Below are 24,080 nucleotides of genomic sequence, written 5' to 3'. Positions count from 1 at the left end.
TACCGGACCTCGGTCGATAGTCTCCTAGTGTGTTCTAAGCTCTGTGTACAGAGCGACAAGTGTGTCACGTTCTCTTACTCCATCCAGGAGGACAACGGAGGCAACTGTAGGCTCAGCGAGCATGGATGTCCAGAGGTGATCCTCTTGCCCGCTCATTATGTGTACTGTGTACATTTATGAGGTGAAAGTCTTATCGGCTCATTATGTTTACAATGTGCTTTCCTGATGTCAGTGTTTCACCGTGTTTTGTTTTTTTTAAATGTACTGTATACATTCCTGGTGTGAAAGTCTTACCGGCTTATTATACGTACTGCCTCGAAGTCGGGATACACCACGATCAAACCAGGGTCGGGTCGTACCAAATACTTTAAAAACGGTATTTGCAGCTGCCTCGCTTGGCGCTCAGCACTTAGAGGTTAGAGCTAGGAAACATGACCAGTTGGCCCTGTGTCAGTATCATGTAACTCTTGGGGTGTCCCGTCTGATGACTTCGGCATGATATTTCAGTGGCGGCAACACTTTAGCCCTGCCACAAGAAGACACAATATATGTACACACGCCTGAGGACTCGTCGTCATATGACTGAAAAATTAAGTACGACGTTAAACCCCAAGTATACAAACATGCATACATACATTATTGGTGCTCTGTGCATTCCTGATGTGAAAGTCTTACCGGCTCGTTATGTGCACTGTGCATGTAAGGCCGCGGGTAGAGAGGGCTGGATAAGGCATGGTGTCTACAGAAAGTATTCATAATTAAAGGATCCATGAAACGATTGGTTTTTATCTCTTAGGTCAAATATAGATATTATCGTGTGGCTCAACATATAAAAGTAGAAAAAAAAAGTTTCTCACCGTTCTTCTTGGTGAGTCAAAATGGCTTTAAACTACAATTTCCTATGATAGATTTCGTTAATCAAATTTCACGAATTCACAAATGCTTACGGTCGTGATCCCCAAGTCTTTTTTTATGACACCAGGTTATTAGCGGGTTAATAAAAACAATTAGACCAAAATGACCATGGTCATTATCAGCTAACTCTTTCGCAGTTCCAAGTTCATTTAACCTCCCAATCAGTTAGGATTGACAATGAACGTTTTTCCTCCATATTATGCGACATGCAGCAGAGGTAAGCGGAGGAACCAAAGTGCACAGATGGAATCGACGTGCACAGATGAAACTCAAGTGCATGGAGTACATACGCAAATCACCGCCTTTTGCCACGTACCCGACAAACCTCGACCTTACGCCAAAGCCACTCCAGCAAGAGCAGAATGCAAGCTGCAGAGTGACGAACTATTTACTTGAATGAGCCAGTCATTGCTCATCAAAGTACCACGTATCATAATATTACACTCCAGGAAACTGATATATTTGTTTATATCATCCACCTTTTACATCCACATCTGGCTGTTTCTTCACACCATTCGGTAAAGAATCTGTTAGTCCCACACTGGCTTTCAAATTTATGGGCAAATCTGACCTTGAAAAACCACTGCACATTGTCAGGAACGGAATAAATTTACCAACGTGAAGCTACAAGTCCAAACGAGTGCGAGTGAGTCAGTGTTTAGGGTTTAGCGTCGTACTTAACAATTTTTCAGTCATATGACGACAAAGGAGTCCTCAAAGTCTATGTAATGTGCCTCCTTGTTGCAGGACGGATTTCCACTGCTCTTTCATCCAGTGCTGCTTCACTGAGACGACTTACCGAAGGCAAGTAAGCCGCACCATCATAGCCATCACACTGATACGGGTCAACCAGTCGTTGCAAGATCCCCTTCATGCTGAACGCCAAGCGTGGTTTCCTCTTTTAAGGTCTTAAGTGTGACCCGACCAAGGATTGACACTGGATCTACCGCCCCCAAAGCGGGTAAATCCAAATGACAAAAAGTTCCAAATGACAGCAAATTACCCACGGCTCATGATTTCATAGTTGTTTCTACGAATTTAGTCACTGAATAAACGAATGTCAAACCATTAAATGTCATGATAGCTATGCTATCATATAACAGAACAAAAGAATTTTATCAATATACATAGCATGACACAGGCTTTCTCTGTAGTTTGCGATGTCTGTGCTGTTCAAAACAATTTCCCTTTGTTACGCATTGTCCATTTTGAAAGATAGTTACCAATAAGAAACATGGTACCAGAAACAGTCCTGGTGGCCCCACTTTTCCGTTGATACCTGGACACGTCATGAAGAAACACGTGCCACAAAGCACCCAACTGGGAAGCAACTGGGAAGTACAATTTTTAAGTCTTTGGTATGATCAGACCTGGGTCTCCATGAAAGCGGCAATAACATAGTCCCAGAAGAGACTGTTACTGCGTTAAGCCAAACAAGGGCGCCTTGACGAAACAGGTTGTGAACAAAAGGTCAATGACAGCAAAAGAGCTGCGAGCCAACTTCTTCAAGGATATCCCAAAACACTCCAGTCGACTGCCAAATGCTACCGGTTCACATCAACCTGTCATAGACCATACCACACTAGGTACCCTTAACAGCCTAAAGCGTCCTCCCGACATGAAGCTATCCATTACTCTCACATGTCTGGTGATGTCATCAAAAAAGGGGTTTCCCCCTTACACCAATCCATGATTTAGTTGTGCACAAGCCTGTCCATCTGAACACTGCACCCTTATCGCAATGTGTACTGGTTGCTGTTTGGGTTGGTTATCAATTCACAATCTTTTACAACCCGCTTGGCAGATTTTCTTTCATCACTGGCTCACTTCTTCCTCTTTGTCTGAAAAAGCATGGGTTTAATTTAAGCCATATGAGAGGATGTTTAATTATGATCAGGTTTAGGGTGTGGAGAAAACTCAGTGGAAAACCATTGTCCTTCTTTCACCTGGTACCTGACATATCTCCAGATGTAAAGCCACAGTTGAACCATGAACAAGACACGACAGTTTCAACTTTCATTTGCATGACATTATAATGACATTTATATGTACAGCCTTGACTAATTTTACAATGATTAATTCATATGAGAAAGTTTATTTTGTATATGCTTTTTTTGTCCACAATCACATGAGGTTCATTTATAAAAATCTCTAAGACAGGCATCATACACGTAAAGAAAACAGCAATTAGCAGAAAAACACATATTTACGCCAGGTCTGCATTGAGATTTCAATGTGTCAGAACTGTATTAGGCTGAGGGAAACCAGTCACACCTGAGTTTGGTTGAAGAAACCAAGCAGAGCAGTGCTTTGTGTGGAAACCAGTCAGAGTTGTGTTTGGTTAAGGAAACCTGTCAAAACAGTGTTAGGCTGAGGAAACCATTCAGAGTTATGTTTGGTTGAAGAAATCAACCTGAGCCGTAATAAGCTGAGGAAACAAGCGAGAGATGTCTTTGGTTGAGGAAACCAGCCAAACCTGACAAAACCTGTCATCATAATGATGATGAATCTGCAGTGAGAACAACATGGAAGTCATGCCAACATCACATCATTTATCATAGCAGAAAACTTACCATAAAACTTGATGTTGTGTCCAAATTTAGATCCTGAAATGAGCGATTGCCTGATGATTTGGGTCTGCAATAGGAACAACATATCACATGTATCTATGACACCGTTTGTTCTAAGTAAAGCAGACTATTTAACCGCCATCTTACTAATGGAGTAGAAATGCTTGCTACCTTGTCAAAAAGTGATTAACTTCCTTTATATATATATATATATATATATCAGTGGTGTTTCACCAAGAATGACTCAACTGCAAAACAACAGTTAGGTTTTGGAGCTAAACAAGAAACCAACTGATTACTTTTGGGAATTCAAGTCTTTTCACCAGGACTCAGACAGAAAAAAGAACTGCCAACGTACCACAACCCATGACTAAACCAATACATCAATATTTTCATTCACGCTACATTTCTTCTAAATTGTCACTGACTGCCTTAAACACACAAGCTTTGACAAAGATTCTTGAAGTTACTGTAGCGTTAGAAATGTAATGGCTGGACAAAGTTTCATAAACTAGAAAATTATTGTATAAAAACAAGCTTGCACACAGCTTCTTGAACCAACTGTACTTCGACATATTTATTTCATTGGTGTTTTATGCTGTACTAAAGAACATTTCACTTATACGACAGCGGCCAGCATTATGGTAGTAGGAAACCGGACAGAGCCTGGGGGAAACCCACCACCATCCGCAGGTTGCTGGAAGACAATGTACGGCCGGAGAGGAAGCCAGCATGAGCTGGTATTGAACTCACACTGACCGCATTGGTAGGAGGCTCCTGGGTCATTACACTGAGCCACGGAGGCCCCTACTTAGACATAAACACTTCGGCACAGCTTCCTAAACTAGCTGAATTAAATTTTGGCATTTGTTATGGGATACTGCACATGTATTTTAAGCATCACATTTTTTAGCACATTTTGTTCAAGCATTTACAAGGTAAGTTTCATCATTAATGTCAATGTCAGATTCATATATTTTATCACACCACAGTTTACAGCTAAATCTATTTTAATTTATCAAAGCTATAATGGAGGGCCCCTTATAAGTATGTATGTATGCTTGGGTTTTTATGTCATACTTAACAATTTTTCAATCATATGATGGCGAAAGATTACTAGATGTGGGTACATACATCATGTCTTCTTTTGGCAGGGTAAGTCCAAGCTGCCAAAGTGTATCCTCCACACAAGTACAATGCCAAAGACACCAGACAAGAAACCCTACCCAATCATGTTATACCTACAACAGCTCTGACCTCTGACCTGTTACCTGGCTCTGACCACTGAGTATTGAGCCCCAACTGAGGCGGAAACAAAGTTTTTGGTATGACCCAACCAAGGTTTGATCCTAGGTTACCTAACTTTCAGCTGGATACTATAACCATTAGGCCACTGATTTCAGAAGTAGAAATGGCTTCAAGCAACTCACTGTACCCCTGTGTCACAAACATTGTAATCCTCGTGTGAAAGCAATGAAACATGGCATCACAATGTCTCACCTAACTCTTCTAAGGTCATTCATTGGTGCTGTGATGTCTGTTTTGAAACGGTTCACTAGCATTAACAGATTAATTAACTGTCATTACTGCTGAGAGATGGGCTTACTTGCTCTCCTCTTTGGAGTTCTCTGCTGCTTTCCTCTTCAAACGATGTTGTGGGAAAGATGGCATGAGTTCTGGATCGCAGGCTGGTAATTAAGACGTTAAAAGAAAAGAATGAAATAATGTCACAATTATGGCTTACTGCACATTAGCAATACTGTGGCCATATCATAGCGGCCCCATGCTATCAAAGTGCTGCCGCCACTGGAGTATCATCCAGACATGACTTCTCCGTCCACTCACATTATACTGACACTCTGATTAGGGACATCATTGTTCTCTTGTATATTTTATACCTCCAACTTTCTCAGGAGTGCTTTTGTCTAAATTCCAAAGCAATTCACTTGAATATACATTTATTGTAAAACACATAATCTCATGATGCTAATGATATATGTTTGCTAATATCTTTTCTTGAAACACATAGTTTCACTGATCAGTTTATAATGAGTACACAAGTACTGTTCACCTGTCAAATAAGCCTTCATCTTGACTCAGTATTTCGAAATTTACTTCTGTCATCAGAACAGTGATGATGTTGATGTTGATGTTGATGATGATGATGATGATGATGATGATACTTCTCGTACTTACTATGTTAAATGGTTTTCTCCAATGGAATTACTCCTTGACAAAATTCAATGTGAAATAACACACTGAAGTTTTATCAACATTACATTCCAAATCTAGTGTACATTCTTTGAATGTTTGGATTTTCTGTCCTTTTCACACTGTGCATACACTTTTTACTTACGGAGAGGATTTTCACTGAAATAGGAACTTTCCAAGCAATCTTCAGCTGTGGCCCTGAGAAGAAATAAATAAATACATGTATGTATTTTTTCACACAAATGTACTATAAAGAGAATGAAAATATGACCAGTGGAAATCAGGCAAAATCATTTCTACTCAGTGCCAAACAAGTTCCTTCCAAAACTTATGTTGAGTCGAAAACAATCAAAGGAAATACCGTGGTACAGAGAGACAGACACCCCCTTTCTGTCAGAAGCCAGTAGTTCAGCTCACATATAAACACATACAAGTGTCTAGCTCAGCTCATAAAAAATTTTTTAGGTATGATACTGGAAACTGCTTTGAAGACGTTAAAGGCCTGAGCCTGAAACTATTTATGACATAATTAAAATGAACTTCCATGTCTGAAGAAAAACAAAAACGAACCATACTCTCAAAATAATGGTCAGTTTTAAACATCACTGAGCACAAACAAACACCTTCCGGTAAACTATATCCCTATTCTAAATATTAGAATACTAATTTAAATTTCATGCACCAAAGGCATGCTACTGCTTGGATAGCAGGCTGGTAATGATGGATTCGTATGTGGGTCAATCAGAAACCTGTGAATGGATGTGGGTTTCCCCTGAACTCTACCCAGTTTCCTCCAACCTTCATGCTGGCCAATGAGGTATAAGTGAAAAAATTCTTGAGTATGTTAAATATAAATTAATTGACACAAGATAAGTTTGTAATGATGACATACCGTTTCTTTGGGTCATACATGAAGAGGAAGTTGAGCAGTCGGACACCAGCCTCTGAGAGCCATGGATAGGTGTGCCTCAGATTGTTGTACCTGACCGAGTAGAAGTAGCAAGTTAAGAATGTATTTATTTGAATGCTGTGCGCCATACTCAAGGTTTTTTCAGTGATATGATCAAGGCCATGTCTAAAAATAATTTAAGAAGGCACAGATATCGTGCATGAAGAAATTTAATACAACTAAAATCCAAATGATGCTATCCAAGAGCATTTAAGTCTGTGAATGAAAGAAATTTATATGAAAACTAAATTTTTTATTGAAAAACAAAAAAACATCATATTTTCAAGTTTATAATACTTGTTAGTTTTATCCAATCCGATTAGATTGGATGCCCAAAAGTTTTGTCTAACTAATTGGCTCTAAATATGGCCCTGATGATTGGGGTCAATTTCACAGGTGGTGGACACTAATTACAGTGCCTGGACTAAACCACTGACCTCTGACAAGTTACTGAGATGTCTACTCCTTATTGGTGCAAGGCTAGTGGTCTTCAACAAACGTTAGACAACCCCTTGTCACCAAAGTTATTAACCACATGGAGTGGAGGACACAGCTTACAATTTTTTTTATTTTTTTAATTGGGGTTATTTTTTGGTTTCAACAATATTTCAGTCTCACTACAACTGTATGACCTTGGCACAGTACATTGCAGCAGATGTAATGGTGCCCGGTTTCCTCCAACCACAATGATGGCCGCCGTCGTATAAGTGAAATATTCTTGTGTACGCCGTAAAACATCAATCAAATAAATAATAAATAAATAGTAATGGTGCTATCTCACTGGAATTTCATACCGCAGACACCAGACATGACACCACCCAGTCACACTGTACTGACACCGGGCCAAACAGCACTTGGCCTATTCCTTGTTGTGTATGGTACACAAGCAGATATTGTGGCAGAAAAAAATACTGACAAATAAAACTGATTCTGTGCTTTGACGATACTCACAGACAAGTCAGCCATGTTTGTTTTTAAGTTTTGGTTTTACTTACGGTTGTGACTTTAGCGTACACTGCTCCAGCATTGGAAGATCATCAAATCCCTAAAAGATGAACAGGACTGGACAACTGGTTGACAGTGATTTGTATATATATATGTATGCAGACATGCCTGAGTGTTTATACTGTATACTCAGCAAATCTTTCAGTCACATGACGACAAGGAGTCAATAAGTTCATGTACATATACTGTATCTTCTTGTTGAAAGACAAGTCCATGTCTTCAAAGTGCTGCTGCCACTGAAGCATCATACCACAGACACCAGACATAACATTCCAACCGGTCACATTATTCTCACACTGTACTAACCAGTCCTGTGTCCTTCCTCAAACCTCTCAGTACTAAACGCCAAGCGAGGCAGCAACAAGTGCCATTTTTAAAGCTATGGTATGATGATAAGATATCTAAATGGATGAGCTTTTCTGTTCTCAATAAACACTGGTATTCAATCCAGGACATGATAGAGACTCTGAGAAAAAGAAACGGTAAACATCTACTAGCACTGTCTTACTGATGGCTAATGTATTCAAAATCATTATACTCCTAAAGTTTTGAAAACAGGCTAAGGACAGAAACATAATCAAATATCCAGGAAATTCTAAAATTCCATGATTCACTTCATCTTACAAATTTGGTTCAAAAGTTTCTTTAATTTTGAAAAATGAATTCCTGCAAATCTAGTATTAAATATTGGTATTCAGTCTAAATCGAAGTTTTATCTTTGGCTTTAGATTGTCCAAAATACAAATGTGAATGAAGCATACTCCAACAATTAAAATTGGCAGGCTGTAATTCTAAGAATTTCAAACAGTTCTGCCAAAAAAACAAATCTCATGTAAACCGATTTAATTTCTGCACAGAGCTTTTCTTTAGAATGTGACTTTTTGTTGCATTTTGCCAAGCCACATTTATAAATACATGTTGCACAATGTAGTTTCAAACTACATGCATGCAAAGTAACACACGGAAATACATGAAAAAAGATACTCCCCTCATTCAACCATTGTCATTTATGTATTGCGGTGTCATTTATTTTTTTACTGCTTTTCATGGATGATGCAGATTTCTTCCTATTATCATTTTAACAATCTTTAACCAAAAAGAATTATTATCTTGAATCTGGCTCATTACAAAAATTTTTTGTTTCTATATTTCTTTTGTTTTAGCGCAATCAAGAATATGTCACCGTGAGGGTAAAGGGTTGAAGGAAACAGAGTGACTGAAATGGAGTAAAGCACTGCTCTTCACCATGTACCTCCTAAACCTTCTGACGTAAAGCTGCTACCAAACCAACCAGTGCCAGATTCCAGCACCCAACCTCCCAAGTCAAGGGCCATTCAGCTATATGTATGCCGACACCAACGCCTTAGCTCAGAAATCCGGCAACGACTCCTGAATAATCTCGCAAAAAAAGGGGGTACTTTTTCCTGTTCAATGGTGACTCCCCTCCAAGCTCTGAGTGCGTGTTTTATTTATTTGATAAGAGATTTGCGCAGTACTCTAAAATATTTCATGCAATGGCAGCCAGTATTATGGTGAGAGGATGCACAGGATGCAGGCAGACCTCCCCACATACGACCGCAGAGGAAGTCAGCATAGGCTGGAATTAACCTCACAGCGGGTGCATTGGTGAGAGGCTGCTGGATAGGTAATTGTGCTGCAAACCACTACACCACAGAGGCCCCCCAGCAATACATGCGTAATACATGTACGTTAGTAATTTGTGCAACGAATATCACGACAACGAAGATTAATGAAGAATATGCTATTCTGCTTAGGCTCCTATAAAGTGTGTAAAGTTTACTGATTTCTCTATCTGTTTTGTCTACTGGGCAGCTTTCCACAAATACTACTCTAGACATATATTAGTAAATCTAAATAAAATGAAAGAACACTGTCTTAAGTTAAACTATTCTCTGTGATAATGAGACAACTGACAGGTTTCAGTGTACAAAATGAAGCTAACAATGTACAGACTTACCGGCCAGATGCTCTCATTAGGCGTCCCAAACATGTCCACGATTAGTCCTATCTGGTGTATCTCTGAACGGCCAGGTAGCAATGGTTGGTGGCCCAGCAATTCACCCAGTATACAGCCTGCAGCCCTGAATCACACAAAAATTAAATTCAGGATATTAAATATCCCATGCTAAATATTCTGAATGCTAAACACTTCTGAATGGATCTGGCTGGATTTCGAGCATAGTCAAAATCAGGCAGTATTTCGAGCAGTTATTGTTCAGAAACATACACCCAATGAGAATTTCATTCAGTTCTTTAGGCACGCGAAAATTATGCACAGATTTGGTTGGTTATGAAACTTGATTTGAGGTTCGACAAAATGAACCTGCACACACAATTTTATCAAGATCAGGCAATATTATATTTCAAAGTAATTATGGCATAGCAAAGCTCAACAGACACATAGACCATACTGTATTTATATAACATATCCCTGGCTTTTCCTGAAGTCATAGGATCTCTATCAAAGTAAAACACAGCATATTTTTGCCAAGTTTATTATTGCACTGGACACAACACACATCAAAGCAAATGCAGTTGTACGCTATTCAGCTTCTCTGGTGTACAGAGGAAGATGGAAAGAGTCTGTCAACCATGTGACTTTGTGGTCAAACATGAGACTTTGTGGTCAAACATGTGACTTAGCGGTCAAACATGTGACTTAGCGATCAAACGTGAGTTAGTGGTGAAACATGTGGCTTAGTGGTCAAACATGTGACTTAGCGATCAAACGTGGTTTAGTGGTCAAACATGTGACTTAGTGGTCAAACATGTGACTTAGCGATCAAAAATGTGACTTAGTGATGAAACATGTGACTTAGTGGTCAAACATGTGACTTAGCGGTCAAACATGTGACTTAGCGGGCAGACATGTAGCGGTCAAACATGTGACTTAACGGTCAAACATGTGACTTAACGGTCAAACATGTGACTTAGTGGTAAACATGTGACTTAGCGGTCAAACATGTGAGTTAGTTGTGAAACATGTGACATAGTGGTCAAACATGTGACTTAGTAGTCAAATATGGGACTTCACTCAGTTTTGACTTTTGCTTACTGTAAATGACCTTAAATTTTGCTCCATCCAACAAAAACAATTTTTACATCTAGAGGCAAATAAATGTTATAAAATATTACTTTTAGTAACTGAAACTTAAACTAGGATCACATTCTATCTTTCAAACAAACCTGAAAACAAGGTTCAAAGATCAAGAGAACTCAGGGAAGATTAGCATTTAGACATTTGGGACATTTTACATCATTTACCATATTTATTTAATTGTTTGCATAACACATTACTCAAGAATTCTTCACTCATACGATGGCCACGAGATTTATTGGTGAGGGAAGTGCTTGGTGTACAAAACCACCCACCTGGCTAACTTTTCCACAAGTGATATACAAATGTGGTCTTCAATTAACATTAGACTGTGCAAACAGCCATACATGCCCTGTACAGTGCTTGTTGTCACCAAGACCCCACAAGCAGTAAAAGTGGAGGAAGCCACAAATTCCCTGCCTAAGGCAAGCTTTTCAGCCTGCACCTGTGTGTCCTAACAATTTATTTATTTACATATTTATTTATTTATTTAATTATTTATTTCATTGGTGTTTTACACCGTACTCAAGAATATTTCACTTATACGACAAGCATGAAGTTGGGAGGAAACCAGGCAGAGCCTCGCGAAAACCCATGACCATCCACAGGTTGCTGTCAGACCTTCCCAGTTGCGGCTGGAGAGGAAGCCAGCATGACCATGAAGCCTGGGTCATTAGGCTCACCAAGTGAGCCACGGAGGCCCCTTCTAGCGATTTAGTTTCACCACTAGACCTAGGTACTGCTCACTTACACGGGTTAAATTCAATACATCCTGATTTGACTTACCACATATCAATGGCAGTTGTCTGTGTTTTAGCACCTAACAGTAATTCCGGGGCCCGATACCTGGAACATGAGGAGTTAAAGGTGTGAAAATCATGCCAGTGTTAATACAAAGCCTTGACAAACAAATGATACTGGTAGACTAGGAATTTTTGGTTTTATATTCAATTGGCGTTAAAATCCATCGTTGACACATGGAATGGAAGAAACTTCTCCATAGTGGCAGGACGCATACAGTATTAGATGACAATGTGTTTCATGAATTTGACCTACTGTATTTCTACAGTATAAAAGTATGGCCTTTTTCAAGTCATAAAGTTTGCTTGATTCTCATTGATCTTCCTACCTTATAGGGCTATTCAGAAGTTTTCAGCGAGGTTTGATTACCAGAAAAGCTTAAGTATTGTCATCAAAAGTATCATTTTATGGCCTTTATGTGCTTAAGAAGGTGAAATTTTACATACTTAATGTTAGGTGAAATCCTGCATTTACAATTTCAACAGTGGGAGATAACGCACAAGACACTGAGCACAGTGGAAGTCACTGGACTCTGTAGGACACTTTGTGTATGTGTGTATGTTTGGGGTTTTACTGAACAATATTTCAGTCATATGATGAAGTGTGTGCACATACACTGTGTCTTCTTGTGGCAGAGCGAGTCCATGCTGCCAAAGTGCAGCCATCACCAAAACACCATGCCAAAGACACCATACATGACACCCCACCCAGTCATATTATACTATCACCGTGCCAACCAGTCCTGTTTTCTGAGCGTCCAGTGATGCTTTAACCATTAGCTTACCCAGGCGGTCGTAGGACACTTCTTATCACTAAAGTCCATAACACAATCTAATAAAGAATTGATCTTGGCTCACCACACCTTCACGCTGTCAATAGTTCTCCTTGGCTTCGTGGCAGTACAAGTGCATGTAGGGCTCCTTGCAGAATTTAACACTGCAGCTAGTTTGATTTAGCTACAGGTCTTATCTAGGTCATGCAATGAAATTTCTCTGCACATACCTCGAGTCAAGCAGATCGTATCATATCCGTGGTGAACATTTTGAGATGGACATTGATAGGTCACGGCTCCTTTGTCCTAGTGTCAGCAGCCTGCGGATGGTCATGGGTTTCCCCTGGGCTCTCCCCGGTTTCCGCCCACCATAATGCTGGTCGCCGTCGTATAAGTGTAATATTCTTGAGTACGGCGTAAAACACCAATCAAAGAAATAAATAAATCCTTTGCCCTAGCAATTCATTGGATGCATTTGAACTGAACCTGAATTACACAGCAAAGATGCCAGAGTGAACTCGACAGAAATGCAGGTATATGACCTTGGCTATAGGGAGAATGAACTTACCAGAGAGTAACCACCATGGGTGTCATCGGACACTGAGGTACGCCATACTTCCTTGCCAGACCAAAGTCAGCTACAAGCCAACAAAAGTGAACGCGGGAATTATTTGAGCAGTACATATCACACAAGTGCATGTAACCTAATTCCTCATCCTTTTCATATATGAAAGAACAACTGTAAGTACAAGGTTTTTACATTTTTAATTTGATTTTGGAGACCAAACTACAATGGTTTAGCTGGCAGATTTCAGGGCTTCACAAAATGTATAATTTTATCAGTTTATTACGGAAAAATAGAGACAGATGGTGATGATGTTTTGGTGAAGTAAATTTTTCTGCATTTTATTAGATATAGTCTTTCCTGAAAACAAATAAACAGTATTTTTAATACTGTTCTTGATAATGTGCTTGAATAAACATCTTGCAAACATGCAAAACTTTGAAGAATTACAGTACTACTTTTATCCAGTTGGTGTGGGAGTTTTTCTTTATTTTTATTGTTTGTTTTTTCACAGTGCATTACCAGGTCCACACATATGATTTTAACTCCATTAACATTTTTCAAGAGAAAATATCCCATGCAATCTGGAGATCAAGGATCCCTGTTTCTATTACTATGGCAACAGTTATCGAGCCACACAACAGAATACAAGCTAGGAAACACAAACAATCTTTTAAAGATCTGATTGACTGACTGGCCATAAAAAATGTCAAATTTCCCGGCTGTTTCTATGTCCAAAATTCCCATTTTCCAAGCAACTTGAAATAAACATTTAACACTTACGTGCATACAAACCTAAAGCTATGTAAACTGAGCCTTCAGCTCATGTATTGCTGGTTAGTGTTTCTACAGATTGAATTTCCTAGGGTTCTATAATCCTGTCATGCTCCAACGCCATACTGAAGAATTTTTTGATCACGTTTAATTTATGGGTAGAGGAAACAGGGGTGGACGAAGTAACCACTGTCCCTCACCAAGACTGCCACGTACTAAGACAAAGCTGCAGTCAAACCGCGAGAACTAGACCAAAACATGTGACCTCATTGGTCAAGTGCCTGATAGTTGCTGTGAGTCAGCGCTTTAACCTCAGGAGACAGCTGGGTCTATCTCTTTAAAGAATGTAGATAAGAAATTCATCTCCTGTATGTGACCACCAGTATATGGCCCTAACCATTACTGATCAATTCACTTACCGTTACTTATTGCTGTATGTTTATCTGTTTTTCAGATTTCAACCTACTTTAGACCACACCAATAAAAGTCTTTGTGTCATGGGCAGAATGAATCTTTTTTCAATGTCACAGTAAAGAATAACAATAAAAATAAAACTGAAAATTTAAAATCTAATTTGTGGGAGATGTGGACTGTCTCAGAAACTGTTCCTGAAAATTCATGTGATCGAAAAGCCTTGAAAAACAGGAAAATCATGGAAAAATAAATTATTCCAGTTTTGTATTTTTAGTATCAGCTCGCATGTAAAACACAAAATTAAAATATATGCTGCCTTACCTATTTTAACACATCCCTTATCTGTCATAAGTAGATTAGAAACTTTGAGATCTCTGAAAAAAAAATTAACCTGTATTTATCAATCTAAAGAGCATTATTGGTTTCCTGAAGTGAAATATTTACGATTGCCTGATAAGAAACTCTTATCGAACCCTGAAGTAACCAAACAAGATCAAACAATGTAAGTATAGCTAAAGTGTATCTATCAATCTACAGAGCTTACTACATTTCTTTACTCAGTAAGTACCTTAGTTTATGGAAATTATTGTGGAAAAATAGAGACAGATGTTGATGATGTTTTGGTGAAGCAAATTTTTCTGCATTTTAACAGATTTAGTCTTTCCTGAAAACAAATAAACAATATTTTTAAACTCAAAAGCTCAGCTCTGGCGGTTTGTAATCTAGTAATGTAGTCTTTGAAAGAGAAAAAAGACAACCTTACAACAAATGCATCTTTCAGTCCATCAAGTCACAAAAACATACTACAATTGTAATAGTTTTGGCATGACGGGAAGGTTTATCAGGTGTTGATGTGATTACCAAAGAATCACTGACAGACCTAAAATCTTGCCCCAAAATATGCAAATTTACATAAATCAATGTCATACAACAATGCCCCTGCTGCTGAAACTAACATTTCTTCAGTACAACATCAGCCTACTTTCCAAACAAACCTCAAAACACCTTTCTAGGATCAATGAAATTCTCACAATCAGACAAAACATGCTCATAGAGAAAATTTTAAGCCATTTACAATATGTGTGATTTACAGTACTCTAGAAAGTGCCTGAAGGGTAACAGGCTCTTCAGAAGGGAACCTGTTTATTATACCTGTGAACAATGAAGTTCTCGTGCAGGTAACGCAGTCCTTTAAACACCTGAATCATGATGCATTTTACCTGTAATTAAAAATAAATATGATACATGTACATGAATTATATCACAATTAATGTTAGAATTTTTTCTGTATATTATCCACATGTATGATATGGTTGCTGTAAGTTACTGTATCCATCTGGCTTACATTAACTTTTTTTTTTAACACCGGCCATTCACTTCACAAGGTAGCTGAGTGCAAGACACCACTGCACATTTGTTCTTGTTAATCTGATCCATGTTTTCAGCATGTATACTCTAGAAGTTTAGCTGCAACAACCAGATCTATAAGTTCCTCTGCCTGCCTGTTGGTCAGTTAAAATTTTTAACATGTTATCTTTTACCATGTGCCACTGACTTAACCAGAGGCCTGACTGTTAGACAACACAGGCTTGTTACTTTTTTATGGAATGTCACACTGACTGCGAACCTGCGCTTGTTTAAATTTGAATCGTTGAGAGAACTCACCTGAGCCTCAGAGAATGGGGATGCCATGTTGTCCAGTAGTGAGGCCAGGTCCTGCTCACAGTACTCCATCACCAAAAATATACTGAAACAACAGAGGATACTTTAATCAAAGTTTCAATACCAATAATTCTATCCTCATGGAAGTAAGACGAAAAGACAAACATGTCTCAGCAACTGGGTTTCTCGTGCATGAAAGATTTTTTCAAATAGGCAATACCAATTTTATTTTGTCTTTTAAGGACATGCCAACACTAAAACAAAATCCAAAAATCAAAATAAAATTTAAAATCCACTTTTTGATTTTGTTCAGTTTTGATGTTTTTGTTGATCTTTTTTTCAAGACTTTTCAATTATTTAAATATGTCCTCAACTCAAAAAAGTACTGGGACAGTGCACCTTTTCCAGAAAAAAGACTATTTGTCAATTTCAACTTTATGCACTCTGACACTGAAAAAGTATCATTCTTAAAATAAAAATTTAGACCTGTTTAAAAAAGAGAGATACATTTTCGAAAGAAATGAACATGTAGACAAGAGATAAGAGGACCATCTTTAAAAGGTCGGAATTTGCATAAACCACATGCAAGTATATGTATATGGGAGAGAACTCCTGTAGGGAACAGATGGTGACTGATTTATCTAGTAACTCTCACCTCTCCAAACTCTTTCCCACAACCACTTCCTTCATTTCCACAATGTTCTCATGGCGCAGGTTGAGTAGAATATTGATCTCCCTTAGCCCACTGATTGGGATACCTGAAGAAATCAATCAATGATAATGTAGAAGCACAGAATAATAATAATAATAATAAACTCAATACTGTTACATTAAAATTATGTTGACTTGAATCACAAATTATTGATTTATTTATTTATTTATTTGATTGGTGTTTTACACCGTACTCAAGAATATTTCACTTATACGACAGCGGCCAGCATCATGGTGTGTGGAAACTGGGCAGAGCGTGGGGGAAACCCACGACCATCCGCAGGTTGCTGTCAGACCTTCCCACATATGGCCGGAGAGGAAGCCAGCATGAGCTGGACTTGAACTCACAGCGACTGCATTGGTGAGAGACTCCTGGGTCATTACCCTGCGCTACCGCCTTAACCAACTGAACCACGGAGGCCCCGAATCACAAATTAAGGCAGACAGAGACGTAAAATAATCTATAGAAGCCCTACCTTTTTGGGTTTTCGACTGTTCTTAAAGGCCGCAGTCTTGAATTTTTCGCTTATTTCATGGCGATCAGTTTTACTGGTGGAGTGAAGGGGGCTAAACTTGTAAATTGGCAAGTTACAGATGATTTTTCCTAAACGCGGCTTCACCTATTGGTGGAAGACAAACGGCCAACAACCAACGTTAGGCTGCACATATGTCCATATATTATACTTCAGCTCTTACAATGGTAAATCATACACTGATTCACGCCATGTCTGATAGATCCTTTCTAAACAATGACTGCGGTCCGAAACTGGCGTCAACTTTGGCTCTTGCCTCTCAGCTCGCCCGCACACTCAACATCCCATGTATATTCCATTTTGTAATGGCACACCAGCCTCGTATTCACGACATGTCAAGCCATTTCTGAACAAGGCGGCCATAAGGCTTGTCTTTTCAGATTTAACACGCATGCGCCATCTAGGAATGATAACTTTTCAAGGCCCATAACTGTGGTGAAGGCAAAATGGAGGCTGCTGCTTTAGCGATGACTGTGAGGTGAATTTGGGTCTCTTATGTCCTGTGCTGAGAGGTAAGAGCCAAAGCTGACACCAATTTTGGATCGCAGCCATTGTTTTGTATCTGTGCATGGTTTACCATTGGTTGCCCCTGTGGCTACGATACTGCTCCGCTACGATACTGCTCCACCCCAGTATAAAGAGAAGAGTTCAAGTGGCCACCTGGGGATAACCACACATATGAGTGTTGTTAACCGCTTCTTATCACCACCATGTCTCAGAAACAATGAGCAATTGGGTCTCCAGAAATTCCTTGTGCAAGACTGGGATTAAATCTCTACTTTGCGTCACCTAGCGATAGGAAGGAGCAAAATATTGAAGCAACAAGTAGAAAACTTCCTACGCTGATAAACCCAGACCAGCGAAAATCCAGACTCGAGACTAGGACTCACAACTTGTGAGAGTGTCTAGCCTCTCCTCAACTGAGCTATCCAACAAGATGGGAACAGCTTGCTCGTTAAAATCTAGTTATATGCAGGGAAAGATTTTTCACAGACACACGTTTCCCATCTGGCTGGATAGCTCGGTTGGTAGAGTGTTGGGGTTAGATATTCTAAATCTGAGTTCAAGTCTCACTCCAGTAAGTATTCTCGCTGGTTTCGATTCATCTGTGTAGGAAATTACATCTACTCAATTTAGTCCCAGACAACGAATCGCAATACTGAAGAAAGCTATGAGCCTGAAGGGTTCACAAGTTACTCCTGTGACCATATGCACACTATATTACCATCCTTCTCTTTCTCCATCCTCATCTTCTTCAGAGCTACAATCTCATTACACTGTGTATCCCGAGCTCGATCTGCGAACAGCCAAACAATGCTTTAATAGATATTGGTCACAGATGTGTCTATAATGTAGAAATGGGATTTTACAGTATACTTAGCAATTTTTGCAGTCATATGACAACAAGGAGACACTAATGTAATTCGTCAACCTTTTCAAATGTTTGCAAGGTATTACTCTGTGCAGATTGATAAAATTATACTTTTTGTGAAGTCCTGAAATCAACAATCCAACTAATGTAGTTTTGTTTCTAAAAACAAATCAAAAAGGTACATAAATGCTTGGAGTGCGAAAAGGTCGAGGAATTTGGGTAGGTGTGTGTATATGTATTGTGTCTTCCTGTGGCAGGGCGGGTCTATGCCGCCCAAGTGCTGCCGCCCCTGAAAGTTTCATGTCGAAGACACCAGACATGACACCCACCCAGACACATCATACTGACACCAGCCAACCAGTTCAGTTTCAGTTCTTAGTTCTTAGTTCTGAGCGCCAAATGAGACAGCAACAAGTATCATTTCTAAAGGCTTTGGTTTGATCCGACCCAAGGTTGACTTTGAGGCAAATGTTATAACCTTTAAGCCACTGACTTGGTCTACATCACTTCTGTGTTTCTGTTGTAAAAATCTGCCTGATAATGTCGGGAGATCAAGAAATCACTTAAAATCAAAATAAGGAAGTTAGCCATTGATGAAATTTTAGGTCAAATAGAGTAGACTTTTTTAATTGACATTCAAAAATATTTTAAACAAACAAGTGGTGAGGAAACTGTTGTGAGGAAGAAACTACCCTGGACAGCTGTATGTACATATACATGATGTAGATACTTATATAAAGCTGTAGTCAACAAATTACCCATAGATGTCAACTTCTTTGTATGATGATTCTATGTTGGTTCTAACATCGTTATCAAAATAATGGATATTAGAACCAACAGTCACAGTTTGTCACCAGTGATAAACCAAAAGTTGTCATCCATCTCAAAATTTGCTGCCTTACTTATCTACAACAGTCAAATAAAACGTTTATCAAGGATTTTCAGGGGCCTAATGATTTCTGCCTTCCAGCACATTTCCAGGACCATTTATTTGCTCTTTTGATACCTTACCTTCTGGTCCATTTTCAATAATAATGCACTATAATGTTTATATATGACTTTTCCCTAAATCAATTCACTTTCAAGGACTTTGTCCAAAATGCATTCATTTCCAAGGACTTTACCCAAAATGCATTCAGTACTTTGCCCAAAATGCATTCATTACTTTTTCCAAAATGCATTCACTGCCAAGGACTTTGCCCAAAATGCATTCGCTTTCAAGGATTGTCGTCATGTGACTGAAACATTGTTAAGCACGCCCTTAAACCCCAAGCATTCATTCATTACTTTCAAGGACTTTTCCTAAAATGCATTGTTACAGGGTTCTGTCCCAAGGACTTTCAAGGTCTCACAAAACTTTCAACAAAAATAAATATAAGTATTTGAAGGACCAGTGGGAACCCCATCTATCAACTTCTATATTCCACTTTATATTAGGAAGTACATATAGTTAACAATCCTTACAATTTAAAGTGAAAGCTAATTACCCGATAGAGTAGGATTCAAAATCAAACATAAGCCTACATATGGAGAAAGAGCTTATAATCCAGGCACAACAGTGACTTGCTCACTCTCCATTAAACATTATCACAATACATGGTTGCACCCAATATTGATAATATTTAAACTTCATAAAATATCTGCCTATCATCAATCTCTTTCCATTTTGTTTCTCAATGAACGACAACACTCACAAACTATTCCGTATGTACCCTCTCCTACTCGATTCATCTTCTCGAATTCGGTGACACTACGGCACTTTCCTAACTAAAATGAAAATTAATAAAATGACAGGAGTAAGTCTGTGATGGTAGCAACACATTTCAATGGGTTATTCTGATTTAACTTCACTCATACCACAGCTACAATGCTCTAGTTTGGCCAATAATGCTGCAGGTTCAAATCCAGTTCATGCTGGTTCAGGTTTAAAAAGCCACACCAGCATCAAAACATATGTGTCTTAAATGCAGATTTCAAAAAATACAGATCGAGATAGTCTGAGTTGCTTTCTCTCAATATGAAAAATTGAACTGTCTTAAAACCACTTTTTGTAGTAAGTTTCAGCCCTAGGATAATACCGAAACAAAAGTTTTCTGTCATGTCCACTTTTGTCTGAAATTACCTCAATTACATCAATCAATTAAAGTTTATGAAAACTGGCCAAGTTTTTGTTTTAGATGACTCTTTAATTATAAGGGTTAACCAGAGTTATTTATTGATAATCCGTCAGAACCACAGTGCTAACTCTGTTCCACAGGCTTTCTTTCATATCACTTTAGTATTTCCACCTTTCTCTTGAAGCTGGAGTAACACCTTTAGTCAGGGCGTTTGTTGGGTGGCCGCTCAGTGCTCTACAGTTTTCCTCCACTTGTAAATCTTGACAAAATCATATACATGTATGTAACCTTCTCTTAACATTTAAACAACAATTCAACGCAAGTTAAAAAAGTACATGAATGATATGTAAATGAAGAATTACATCATGTACATGTATAAAAGTAGTGTTAGACCAAAATCTGGAGTTTCTCTTCTCACACTGCATGTGTGTTAGATATAAAACTGTATAATCAGTGGAGGTACAAGTTTCTGAACACATCTAATTAAGTACCCTGTGAGACTCCGGTATCTCTATATATTCCCCAGTCAACATGGAGTACAGGCACAGTTCATCCCGGCCTTTAAGAGAGTCCCGCTGACCAGTGTCCATGATCAACTCAGTCAGCAGTCACGCCAGCTGTCATCAGTCTTGTCTACAAGACGATCGTCGTTTTCATCCCAACCTCTGCAAATGCAACATGCTTGAGTTATCTCTCGGTCTCCAAATCTGCAACATGCAAAGATATTTAATAAATCAGTCTAAACTGTATTAGTCCATTTTGTGATTTAATTGGCAGATACTAGTGCAGACTCTGTTCACTGAGGCACCTGTTTTACCCCCCTAATTTCCTCCACCAATAAACTTGAACGCAGTCACTTAAAATGAAACAATCTTTAGTATGAAGTAATAAATCCAATGAATAAAAGAAATTATGGAGGAATTAGAGCTCTGCTAGCCAACATATGTAGTTACATGTAGTTTGATAGTAATGTTTTAGGATTAGGTAAGTTCCACTGAGCTGTGGGTCTATAGGTTATCAGTAAGCTGTGATGACAGTTTATTTATTTATTTATTTATTTAATTGGAGTTTTAAGACGCATTATTTCACTTATATGATCACAGCCGGTAAATTATATGTTGGAAGGAAACCGTGCAAAGCCTGAGTGAAACATACAACCATCTGCAAGTTGCTGGCAATGTACGACCACATGCATCCGGAGAGGAAGCCAGCATGAAATGGGCTTGAACTCAGTGATCACGTCGATGGGAGGCTTCTAGATGATTGTGCTTTACTAGCATGCTAACCACCTAGGCCTCTGACATATGACTGACGCCTTCATAATGACAGTTCAAACTGTATTTAACCTATGTGTATTATGTCCCCAGTTAGACTGGCAGGTTAAAATCTTAGCCTTCTAGCCTGGGAGACCACTTTTGTGGCCTAATGGTTAGAGCGCTCGCCTTGGGAGACCCGGGATCAAACCCGGGTCGGGTCATACCAAAGACTTTAGAACTTGGTACTTGTCTTCAGCACTGGGAGGTAGAGCAAGGAAACAGAACTAGTTGGAATGGAGTCAGTATAATGTGACTGGGCGGTCGGTCAAGTCTGGTGTCTTCGGCATGATACTTCAGTGGTGGCCGCATATAGGCAGCATGGACTCACCCTTCCACATGAAAACATATAGTATATATGTTTACCAACCTAAATACTCTTCAATATCATACGGCTGAAAAATTGTTAGGCATGAATAAAATCCCAGGCATTCATTCAGTCATTCAGTCATTCTAGCCTGGGATGAAATGAAGACATATATAGCCACAGTCTGACAAGAAAGCTGAGCTGACAACAAAACAGGCTCACATGCACTGCATGAGAACACCTGTCTGCCTGTGCATTGTAGGCTAAGTCTACATGCATTGTACAGCTCTATCTTATACCACTCTTTCCTGACAAATATTCATTATAAATTTGGGCTGTTTATTGTCAATTGTAGCCACAGTGAATCAATTAAGTTTATTAATGATTAACATTGCTGATTACATGTATCACCGGTACCGGGTACAAATCTTTTGAAATCTTTTTTTTTTTGTGCATCTGTCGCCTCGTCTCACCTTTGCGAAACCCCTACGAAATAAACAAAAAAATGTCTGCCATATACCGTATGATATGACGCAGCTAGTTTTGTTTTTCTAGCTTTAAAATTCAAAAGACCGCATCTCTACACATGTTGCGGCCTCTCTCGGTAAACCCTCTTTATGTTTGTCAGTGCACGGCTCGTACATTTCTGAAGTTTTAAGTGTCAAGACATTCGATTTTAAAAGTTGTGTTACAAAAAATAAATCCAGTTTTCCACTTTGTGTCTTTGACACAAGTATAAAATAGTACCTAGCGCTGAAGAACATATCAGACAAAACAGGCTTCAAATGAAATAAAAGAGCGCGTAAGTTTTTTGTACCAAAGGTACGAGGCCGGGTTGTTGGGCAAAATGGCGTCTGCATTTAGAAGATTGGCAAGGCCGATGGTCTCAAATCTCGCAAGACAAGGAGGTAACTTGATGAATTGTTATTTAATAAAATCAGTAATGGCACCAATAAGTATCAACTGCATCTCACGGTGTGGTCATTCATGTTGGGTAACCTGTCATCAAGTGTCAACTGATGAAATGAAAAATGTTATATGTCTTTTGGAGGCTAAGGTATTACTCCAAGTCCAAATTTCGATACCTGCCATTTGGTTTCTGGGTAGCGTAGCTGTGCAAGACACATGAAGGGATATACATATGAGATCGTCAGATTTCGACAACATTTAACTTAGTTCAGTTAAACTAAACGCCGAGGTCTATTTTCAACAATTTACCTATCAACGTTTAATCCTTGACTGTTTGAGCTGAAAAATCCAGTTGGTTAATTCCGCGGAACGAAGTAAGAATTTAATTCCACTCTAAAACAGCTGCACACGTCGATTTCTTGTGTGGACTGAGGAGAAAAGCATCCTTTCAATCACTCATACACATTTAAATCTATTTCAGTCTAGGTAAAAAAAACTGATCAAGTGATGACTTTCCTCTTTTTGAAATCGTGGTGTGCAGCAACGATGTATGGGTTGCATCCAAAATCCAGATTATTACTGAGACCAAGCGCAGAAAACCTGGATAATGAGACAACTGTGCAGACAATAACCACAAGCCTTCACTGAAACCTTTAGTGTTGACTCTTCTTGCTTGACTGACTAGGCAAATTGTTCTTTCTATTCTACAACCATGATGACTGGTGAAACCATCGCTAAACTGAAATCAGATTTAAAACTGGTTGCATGTTCCTGCCTTGTTAGGTTGATTTCGTATCTTTTGGAGTATGGTTCTGAGATTTTTGGTACACCCGACACTCATGACTGCACAAAGTTATTTTAACGAACAAGCAGGAAATATTTGGCATTTGATGTTTGGTTTAATTGAACTACAGTTAAGTGTTAAATGCACGATTTTAAATGTCGAAGTGAAAAGAAAAGCATCGAGGTGTTTAAAATCGTGCATTATTAACATGAATCCCAAGATATGGTAATCAAGTTGAGCCAGGTTTTTCATTTATACCACAAAACAATGCTATAGTC

General features: G+C 38.9%; 1 protein-coding gene across 1 annotated transcript; it reads right to left on the bottom strand.

Moving 5' to 3' along the window:
• Positions 1-1,978: 1,978 nt before the first annotated feature.
• On the bottom strand, positions 1,979-22,721 carry LOC135465647 (cyclin-dependent kinase 10-like). The gene is made up of 17 exons (XM_064742935.1): positions 22,583-22,721; positions 20,981-21,196; positions 20,067-20,139; positions 18,226-18,297; positions 16,412-16,514; positions 15,760-15,841; positions 15,247-15,314; positions 14,416-14,468; positions 12,910-12,979; positions 11,555-11,614; positions 9,629-9,752; positions 7,641-7,690; positions 6,589-6,678; positions 5,842-5,894; positions 5,092-5,173; positions 3,489-3,552; positions 1,979-2,756 (listed from the first exon to the last, which is right to left on the bottom strand). Exons 2-17 carry the CDS (start codon positions 21,077-21,079, stop codon positions 2,739-2,741), a joined length of 1,161 nt encoding a protein of 386 aa, XP_064599005.1. The 5' UTR covers positions 21,080-21,196; positions 22,583-22,721; the 3' UTR covers positions 1,979-2,738.
• Positions 22,722-24,080: the final 1,359 nt, after the last annotated feature.

This window comes from Liolophura sinensis, chromosome 5, assembly GCF_032854445.1.
Source record: "Liolophura sinensis isolate JHLJ2023 chromosome 5, CUHK_Ljap_v2, whole genome shotgun sequence".
NCBI lineage: Eukaryota > Metazoa > Mollusca > Polyplacophora > Chitonida > Chitonidae > Liolophura > Liolophura sinensis.
The sequence above is the reverse complement of the archived record's forward strand: the minus strand, read 5'-3'. Positions and strand labels throughout refer to the sequence as shown.

Bases quoted from the DNA above. Each gene is read 5' to 3' on its own strand.
- LOC135465647 (XM_064742935.1), bottom strand. From the start codon at position 21,079: ATGGACACTGGTCAGCGGGACTCTCTTAAAGGCCGGGATGAACTGTGC. The intron at 16,515-18,225 runs GTAATATAGTGT...TGATTTCTTCAG, and splicing joins GATGGAGAAAGAGAAGGATG to GTATCCCAATCAGTGGGCTA. The intron at 6,679-7,640 runs GTAAGTAAAACC...CTACTCGGTCAG, and splicing joins TGTACGCTAAAGTCACAACC to GTACAACAATCTGAGGCACA.